Source organism: Branchiostoma belcheri, unplaced genomic scaffold (assembly GCF_001625305.1).
Source record: "Branchiostoma belcheri isolate BF01 breed outbred unplaced genomic scaffold, Haploidv18h27 scaffold115, whole genome shotgun sequence".
In the NCBI taxonomy this organism is placed as follows: Eukaryota; Metazoa; Chordata; class Leptocardii; order Amphioxiformes; family Branchiostomatidae; genus Branchiostoma; species Branchiostoma belcheri.
Window position 1 is genome coordinate 51,734 of NW_017802547.1, and position 10,308 is coordinate 62,041.

The following is a 10,308-nucleotide window of genomic DNA, read 5'->3' on the forward strand; positions in this document are numbered from 1 at the left end:
TCCCACCAAACCCAAAAGTACATGGGTTTGGTGGGGAAAAAATTCAGTGCAAAAGAGAAACCCCGATAAAAAAGCCTAAAAACACGCTAAAAATACCCACACTGGGCCCAAACCTCTGCTTGGAGAGTAACCCGGGACATGTCTGGACATGCGCCCCGACATTGTGCCCTTGGGAAAGTCACTTCGAACAGTAAAAACCATCCATTTATTAATAGCGTGTATGAAGCCTCTTAAAGATAAACACTCCAATTTCTTACAGTATGGACACGTTCCCGCCAATGCTGGCAAATTACTGGCCAACTGTCGGTATGTTGAAAGTACTGTTCCTCAAGAACCCTTCAGTTGGCACACGGTGGTAAAATCTGGGCTGCAAAGTTCCCACATGTCATAGAACCCGAACTGTGTTCGATCGTGTTCGATCTGGGGAATTCGAATCGAACCCGCGTTCTATTTCGGGGTCACCTGCGGTCATTTACTATAAAGCGGCAAAACAAGCCTTTCTACCTCCGTGCATTGCAACAGATAAAAAACAACACTTTTCTATAGATACAAACATTTTCCTGGACAGTACATGTCCGCTTTTATTTTTGGTGGACATGTAACATGTAGCGAAGCTACTGTCGTATCCTTGAGTGACCTTGAATACCGTAATGATTCTTTACACCAGTATGAATAACACAATGCACACTTTCTGGCGATATGACATGTCTCCAAAACTCGTTCAAACCTGGAAACATGGAGAGTCAAACGTACCCCATTTACGGCTCAAAATGACTGTAACGGTTGTCCCGAAAATCGTGTTTTAGGGATTTTTTAAAAATGGCCTCAATTTTGAATTATGGGTAATTTAGTGAGAAAAATGTCAAAAAATGCCATTTTTTCACCAATATGTCGACAAAAACTAGACTTAAAATCAGAAATTAAAAAATCCCTAAAACACGATTTTTTGTCTCATTCCTAGTCTGCGAAAAATATAAAAATCGGGGATCTAGGGTAATATACGTAGCCAGGTTTGAACGATGTTTGCCTAAAAACGTGACATGACTTGTGCTCGGAAACCCGAAAATAATCGTCTTTCTGAGCGAAATTTAAAAAAATCATTGATTTAACATAAAAAGCTAACATTTAAAGGATGTTAAGACGATAATTTCATTTTAATTTGACGAAATTTACCCCTGAATATTATTTGTGTATTTTCAAATATTTTACGGGTAGTCCAAAACAGGTCAAAATAGCGTCTTGTAACCCGATACCTTTTAGAACGCGCATAGCAATGGGAAAGAATGCCGTAGTGACAGACCGCCGTGTGGCTTTGTTGAAGCGAGAATTCACTAAGGCACGTCCTTGAAATGGTTGGAATAGGTAGTCTTTATCAGTAGTTACGTTCGTTGTTGTTTGTTTATCCGCCCATTTAATGTGGACTTGGAAAGCCAGCAGAACGACTCTCCAGGCTCTCGCCCTATCGACGGTACCTACAACGTGACTCACAATTCGAACTCTTTAACTGTTCACATCCCCGAGGAGTCCATAGCTTCGTGGAAAACCGTGTGCCAATCTTTCTATAACGAGAAAGGTAAAGATCGCGGACAGAACGGTGTACAGTTCAGCACGTCATTCAAAGACCCCGACCCACAGTTCTCAGAAGATCTAGGGTCCTTACATGTCACAATATATGATACATGCAAACTCCTGATTCAAGGAACCAGCTATGTGTTGTGGCTATCGTCCCACTATGGCATTTTACAGGGAATGGTCATGTCGGATATGGCTGACAACTATCTACCCGCAATTGTCAATAGCGAAGACAAGACCGTCTCAAACGGAGAACAACTGACGAAATGTGTCGCGTGTGGAAAAGAAGAGGTAGATGGTGACGAGTTTGTTGGCTGTAATGGTTGCCTTAGTTGGACCCATTTTGAATGCACAGGACTAAACGAAGAAACGAAGTTCGTTCTCAAACACACTGACAAAAAGTACTATTGCATGAATTGTCAAGCTGACGGTGACACCAAAACCAGAGCAGAACAAAACATGTCTGACAGCACGACGACTGGCGCCTTGCCACTTAGCACCCACCACATGGCAGACAATCCTAACAATGATGCAAATCAGGGAACGTCCATGACAAAAGAACAGCAATCAACAAACTCTCGTGAAAAGTTGGTCACACTTGAAAAAGCCATGTTGAGTCTGGAAGAAGGCCTTGCCTGTGTAAAGGCACAATCTAATAGTTTCGAGGTAAATGTGGCAACGCAACTGGATACTATTATGAAGAAGTTGGAGACAAAGGCCAGTTCAGCCGGAAGCGACACTGAGATAAAGAAGCTGAGAGAAGAGAATGGCAAACTTAGAAGCAGAGTGAAACAGCTAGAGGAACTAGTTTATTCTCTCCAGGCAGTGTCTACAAACATTCAGAAGGACGTGAGCGACATCAAACTTAGCCATGGTACACTCAAGGTCAAAGTCGCGAACATTAAAGAATCCATCCAAAGCGGCGCCATGACGATAGATCACCCCACTCCGAAGCAACCCGCCGTGATGGATTATTCCATCACCACCAGTAACCGTTTTGAGGTGCTTGAAGATAGTTCTACAGAAACGGTCCCGAACGAAGATTTGGAAACCAATCCCAAGGAAGTCATACGGAACTTGATACAGAACACATCATCGCACAGTACCGCCCCTAAGTACACAACTCCACCAGTCACCACTTCTACGAACTCTAACCAAGACCAAAAACGAGTAGTACTTATTTATTGGCGATTCTAACGCACAGAAACTGAAACCTGAACTCCTATGCCCAACAGCCAACATGCCTAGGCCTTACTGGTCTCCGACCCTTGACAGTTCCTTGACTTCCTTGGAGCAGCTGTCCCAGGAACAAAAGCCTGACAAACTGATCTTACACGTCGGTACCAACGACCTCATGGTAAAATCAAGGGAAACGATCATCCACGAATTTGATACAACAATAAGTACGGCACAATCATTGTTTCCCAGTGCAGAGGTTGTGATTTCCGCGGTCCCTCCCAGGAGAGCCTCCAACCGTCGCCCTCAAGTCAACGATGACTTCAGTGAAATAAACAAGCATCTAGAGAACATGTGCCAAGCAAACGATTCACTGACGTTTGTTAAGCACCCTCAACTCTGGGATAACAGCGACCACAACAACCGCCTGTTCGAGAACGACGGCTACCATCTGAATTGAGATGGCGTGAAGGTTCTGGCCTACAACATAAAAAGGCAGGCAACTAACTCGCTCGGCCTTCAACGTGAGAGGCGCAAGCAAACAAAACCTGCACGGCAGTCACCGAACTCCCCCAAGTACCGAGGCTTCACTCCAGGCTATCCTCGGCGGTACAATAACACCCCAAGGGATCGGAAGATGAACAGCGGGACAGAAGCAGGTGCTTACAATCCCAGTCAGAGAAACACCTACCGCTCCTCTGACACACCTGCTTCCAACCTCCCACCGCGTCCTAACCGCGGGTACGAGCAGCCGTCGCATCCTGACCGCGGGTACGAGCAGCCGCCGATGAACCTGCCAAGTTCCCGTCCCCGAGAGACCGCCCGACCCGTCGCAGGATTCCAGCCCCCCACCCCCATGTCGTGGACCATGGAGTGGCCCTCCGTAATGGAGGCCTACGGAACCCCTTGGATGCAGTACGGCCCCCGCCCCTTCTGGTCACCCCCACCGTTCCCGCAACGCTTCGGAGACTGGCATACATCATTCGGACCCAGAGAGAGACTTCCTGGTTTTAAATAAAGTTTTATTATGTGTTTCCCTCATCGGACTTCAATATACAAGGGAAAAGCAACTTCAAACTGTAAATATTTTGGTATATCTCTTGCATTCTGGAACATTCATGGACTGGGTAAGAAATTAGATGATAGTGACTTTATGAAACAAATAGAGGGATTCGACTTCTTCTCGCTCCTAGAAACGTGGCATACAGGTGAGGTACACTTTCCAAATTATATTAATTTTACTAGTACTAGATCTAAAAGTAAAAAGGCCAAACGTAACTCTGGGGGGATCATATTCTTATTCAGAAAGCAATATAGAAATTTTGTAACTAAATTAGAGAGTAAATCGGAGGACATTCTCTGGGTAAAAATTGACAAAACGCTATTTAACATGGATAGAGATATTTACGTAGCATCAATATATATTAGTCCAAATAAGTCAACTGTACATTGTAATAGAGCATACGACATTTTCGACGTCCTTGAGGACGAAGTAGCACAGTTTCAAAACTTTGGGGAAGTTATAGTCGGTGGGGATCTAAACGCCCGTGTAGGGGACTTAAAAGATCACGTGGTAGACGATGGACTTATGGCCAGCCATGTTCTCCCCGATAATTACGACTTCGACCACCCCCTCCCCCGTAACAATATGGACGCAGGTAAACCCAACACTTTCGGCAAAAATTTAATCGACCTATGCATTAATAGCAAATTAAGAATACTTAACGGCAGAACTCCCGGAGACGCACTAGGTAGACCTACCTGTTACCAGCCTAACGGCACCAGCGTGGTTGACTACGTCCTAGCAAGCGAGTCGATCCTTCTTCGCAAAATCTCGTTTTTCCACGTCCATCCATTGTCCCCCCTTTCTGATCACTGTAAGTTGTCACTAATTCTGCAATGTAGCCCAAAACAGTCACCCGAGAAAACTACTATAACCACCCGTCCTTACCGCAAATTTGTTTGGAGTTCCGACTCAAAACAAAAATTCACAGATATCATAAACAGTGCAGATTTTTCTTCAAACGTCCATAAGTTTATGACAAAGGACTACGAGTCTTCACCAACTTCTCTCGATACCGCGTTAAACGATCTCGTGCTTCCCATACAAGAAGCCGGTAGAAAATCCTTAACGTTACGGATCACCAAAAAGAGACGATCGTCAGGTAGTAAACAGAATAATAAGAAAAAGTGGTTTACAGAGAATTGCGCAGCTGCGAGACGAAATCTAAATAATCTCGGCAAGCTACTTTCAAAAAACCCACGAGACCCTTTTATCAGGGGTCAATATTTCAAAACGAAAAAAGAATACACTAGACTAATCCGAAAAACGAAACGAGATCACAAAAATAACATCCTTCAAAAAATAAATTCATTCTCTGTTAATAACCCTTCAGCGTTTTGGAACCAGCTTAAACAATTGAAATCAGACAAAATAACAACGGAAGAAATTATTGACAGTGAAACAATCCACAGTCATTTTAAAAACTTGTACGGCAGAGAGGCAAACTCAGGTGAATCCGAAATGAACAGCAATTTTCACATGCAGATTAAGGAAAAATTGACTGAACTAGAAAATGATTTGTCCAACTGCAACCTCTTAGACACAACAATACAACAAACCGAAGTCAGACAAGCAATTTCTCAACTGAAAAATGGCAAAGCCTCAGGCAGCGATATGATACTCAACGAAATGTTAAAAAGTGCTGCTCACATCCTGACAAAACCTCTAACTAAATTATTCAACCTTTTCTTAACTTCCGGCTACTTCCCTGAACAATGGTGCACGAGCCATATTGTTACTCTGCACAAAGGTGGCGCTAAAGACAACCCCAACAACTATAGGGGTATCTCTGTAATGAGTTGTCTAGCAAAGTTATTTACGTCAATCCTTAACAACCGTCTTACTAACTTTCTAGAAGAACATGCTCTCATCTCCCCAAATCAAGCAGGATTTAGAAAAAACTTTGGAACAAACGATAATATCTTTGTAATTGACTCACTAATATCCAAATATGTAAATACTAACAAAAGACTATATGCGTGTTTTGTTGACTTCCAAAAGGCGTTTGACTCCGTGTGGCGCGAAGGTCTAATGTATAAATTACTTAGCTCAGGAATCGGAGGAAAATTCTATAGCCTTATTAAGTCCATGTACGCCAACCCCCAAACTTGCATAAAAACCCCGTCAGGACTCACGCCATCTTTTATAACCAACAAGGGTGTTAAGCAAGGTTGCAATCTCAGCCCGACACTTTTTAATCTGTTTATAAATGACTTAGTTAAGGAACTAGACAACCCAGAATGTACTCCACCCTCTCTTCACAATTTACTCATATCTAGCTTACTTTATGCAGACGACGTAGTTATTTTCTCTGAGACCGAAAAAGGACTGCAATGTGCACTAAACAAACTTAATCTGTTTTGTTCCCAATGGAAATTACAGGTAAATCTAAAGAAGACAAAGGTCGTAGTTTTTAACAGAACTGGACGAGCATTTAAAAATGTAAACTTTATGTTTGGCCCAGAGAAAGTAGAGGCCGTTACCTCATATTGTTACCTGGGTGTGTTGTTATCTGCGTCTGGAAGCTTTTCTTTGGCTAAAAAAGAGTTGTCCCTTAAATCACGCAAAGCCATTTTTGCTATAAAATCCCTCATCCGCTCACCGATTTCTCTAAAGGCTCTTTTAAGAATATTTGATTCATGTATCAAACCTATTATGTTATATGGCTGCGAAATCTGGGGCAAAGAATACTTAAACGATACTAGTCCAATTGAAGTCATACATAACCGTTTCTGTAAAAACATTCTCGGTATTCACAGAAACGCCAGCAACATAGCATGTAAAGCTGAACTCGGCAGATTTCCCCTAGATATAGATGTTTCAGTCAGGGTTGTTAAGTACTGGTTACGGCTAAGACAACTAGATTTCTGCACACATCCACTACAAGTGGATGCTCTATTGTCTCAACAACATGATATGTTAAACGGCAACAAGAAAAACTGGTTATGCCACGTGAAAGAGATACTCGACAATAGTGGTAACTCGTTCATTTGGCAAAATAGCAATCTACATGTAAACAATAGATTTGTTTGTATATCGTTGAGAAAAAGACTAACAGACATGTATATTCAAACCTTCCTCCACAATTTATCTATCAATAGCGGCAAATTAAGATTGTATAGAAAACTAAAATCTGACTACAATATGGAAACCTATCTGCATCACCCTGATTTTGAGCTAAGATCATCTCTATGTAAAATGAGACTAAGCGCTCACACATTAGAGATAGAGAGAGGAAGATATAAGAAACTGCCTGTAAACGAAAGATTCTGTAAATACTGTACAGAGGGAGCAGTGGAAGATGAAATGCATTTTATCTGTCAGTGTCCTCATTACGATTTTGAAAGAAAAAAGTTATTCAAAGATGTCGCCAATATTTCCCCAAGTTTTTCATATCTCAACCAACAACAAAAGACTATATTATTGCTAAAGTCCACCAACCCATTTATTTTTCAAAGAGTCGGACAATTCATCTCCCACTGCCTCCTGAGAAGAAGTCAAACCCCCTAATAGCATGACAAGAATAGTTGAATAAGATAGAATAGATTAGAATAGCAGTTACATTGTTCCTATTACCTGTTCACATATTGCATATTTACTTTTTTTATCCTGTATGTATACCAACGTTATTAGATTTAAGTAGAGATAGTAGGTTCGATAAGTATATCGTACACGTAGAAGTTCCTGTCAGCAAATAGTCTTATACATGTATCACCACATTTTCTTGTCAATGTATGCAATTAGCCCTCGGGCAGGAATTTGCAATAAACAACTTCATTAAAAGAAAACTTTAAGACAACAACACTAGAGACGAAAGAATGAGCGAAGGGCCGGATTTTATGTACCCTATCTACCACGCTATACTTTGTCTAAAACCGGTCACAAAACGTTGCTGTTTTCTGATAAAATCTGATATCTGACCTTTGAGTATGCTAGAAACCGGGTATAGTCAGAACTGATAAATATCGTATTATTCATTTAGCTGACATCCATAACGGAATCTTTTAAAATCCTACTGCCCCTACAAGAACATTTTTCTCAGAGATCTATAGAGATATGTTTATTCTATTTGTATAGATGTACGTATGACCATTTTACTTTGGAATAGGAATAAAGAAATGTGATTGAAAGAGATCTGTATTGAACAGATATTTATGTGTGGGGTAACGGTAGAGTGTTCGCCTCGGAACCAAGAGGTTCCGGGTTCGAACCCTGCCATGCCACCGATCTTGTGCCCTCGGGAAAGGGACTTTACAGGGATTTCCTCACTTTACTCAGGTGAAAATGAGTATGTCTGTTGTTCGTTCATATGTTCGTCTACGTTGGTGGTGGTATGAAAATAAGTTGAAAAACTTGAGTGTGCCGCCACCATGTCTTGTAAAAGATGTTGGACTAAATAATGAAAAAACATGTATTACAGTATTCAATGTGCTAATATGGCTTCGTTCTTCCCCCAGTGCACCCGTCGCAGGCCAGCCCGCTGTGTAAGACCCGCCGGCCCCGCACGGCCTTCACCAGTCAGCAGCTACTGGAGCTGGAGAAGTACTTCAAGGAAAACAAGTACCTGTCCCGGCCCAAGCGGTTCGAGGTGGCGACAGCACTGATGCTCACAGAAACACAGGTGGGCATGATTTTCTGTATACCTCATTCCATAAGCCAGACCAAACCGCCAATGCATGTCCGTATTGTAACTCATATATTGTTATCAATAGTAGTTTGTAGTAAGGATTGTAAGGTAGTTTGGTTTTGTTGAAGTATTGTTGTCTTACTGCCACACATTGTACTGTGTACGTTTGTCGAGCAGGAAAGTTCATTCATTAATGATTCAAACTCCCTCTGTGTCTGTTGATGAAATTATCTAAGCTCTACACGGCTGGTAAAAATGGTAGAAATATTAACGGTAGAATAGCTTGCCAGATGAACTGCTCGGCTTGAGGGTTCAACTCAACTGCCTATTTGGCAAATTTCTGATATATTCCTGCAATCTGGGTAGTATAGTAAGAGGTTAACATGTAACGTGTATATGTACTGCGCAAGTCTTTCATGATACTATTTGCGTATTGTGCATTTTTTTGCGGAAAGTTTAGCCACTTGGAACTAGCAGTGCCCTACTGTGCTCTACAATATTCCACCAGAGCAGTTTTCATTATTTGATGTAATTCATATTCCCTTCTGCCTTTGCCAGGTCAAAATATGGTTCCAAAATCGCAGGATGAAGTGGAAGAGAAGCAAGAAGGCCAAAGATGAAGTAGCTCAAGATAAATCCACGAGCGGGAGCGCGAAGGCCACCGATTCCTCCAAAATGGCGGACCCCAAAGACAATTTCAACATGGCGGATCTTAGTGACCCGGATGAAGACTACAGCGAGCATGCGCAGGAGGAGATAGACGTAACGGACAGTATTGATGGTTCATCAGACAACGAAGAATCAACGAAGTCATTGCAGATATCCTTACAGACGAAATCTGACGTAACGTCAAGATGATTTGATAAATTACATGCCATAACTTCTCTAGAATCCAGTACCTTCTGTAGTTAATTATTGTAATCTATAGAAAATTTGATGTATGCCACTTAATGGTGAATCGAAAACGCCTTTTTGGTGCTCTATGTTATTAGAGATGTGTACAGACGTGTAATATATTTTCTTTGTGGTTTACCCTAAGGAAAAGAAATACAGAACACACAAAATGATCATGATGTAATCTCAACTACGTAAGCATCCCCATCAATTGATTTCTTTGATTTTTAAAGTTTATTTGACTTAACAATTGGAGGGAGAGAAAGAAGGAGATACAAATTACTTCTTCAGGTTGTTTTCCCATGGTTGTCTTCCTCGATTCACCACAATGTACGGTTAGCTGATTCCTAAAGATGCGTTGTTGGGTACACTTGAAGAAGTCATTTTATTGCACATACATATACATATGTTATACGTAGGTGTTTCTGTCTCCTTGTGTTAAAATTTGTTATCGCGTATTTTGTGATAGAAGGGCCCATTGTGTGCAGTGCAGATAAGAGTATATACCAATGGTATTTCAAGTGTATTTATTGTTTGCAGATATGTGTGTGATAGACACTAACGTGATATGATGCCAGGTGCACCACAATAAAATCAATATCTCATAAGCTCTCCGCAAATTTGTTCACGTTTGTACTTTACTCAGTCTTATTCTTCAAAGACGAAAAGTGCTTCTTAGGTTACCATTAGGTAATATAAGACATGATAATGACTGTAGGTTGTCCAGTTACTTGTCTTTTCGTCACAGAAACAGTTTTACAACTTTAGAACAGGACGTTCATGGGTAAAACATCAACATTTCTGTCATTCCATTCTTGAGACTGGCGCAGCTGTGTTTGAGTGGCTTAGTAAATACCTAGGTAGCCATTGCGAAGCTAAGCAAAAATAAGCACTGCCCTTGATAGCGAACGACACATGCAAATTTTCTTCAGATCAATTTCCGAAGTTTGTTGTTACTACCATACATCGGTATTGC

The 10,308-nt window shown here is 41.4% G+C and overlaps 1 protein-coding gene across 1 annotated transcript in view; it reads left to right on the forward strand.

Moving 5' to 3' along the window:
• LOC109462363 (motor neuron and pancreas homeobox protein 1-like) overlaps positions 1 to 9,948 on the forward strand; it is a 16,255-nt gene extending 6,307 nt beyond the window's left edge. Inside the window, exons 2-3 of the mRNA XM_019758905.1 lie at positions 8,269 to 8,432; positions 8,997 to 9,948. Of these exons, the coding sequence (XP_019614464.1) occupies positions 8,269 to 8,432; positions 8,997 to 9,296 (464 nt within the window). The 3' untranslated portion in view covers positions 9,297 to 9,948. The remainder of the gene's footprint in view (positions 1 to 8,268; positions 8,433 to 8,996) is intronic.
• The last annotated feature ends 360 nt before the right edge of the window (positions 9,949 to 10,308 follow it).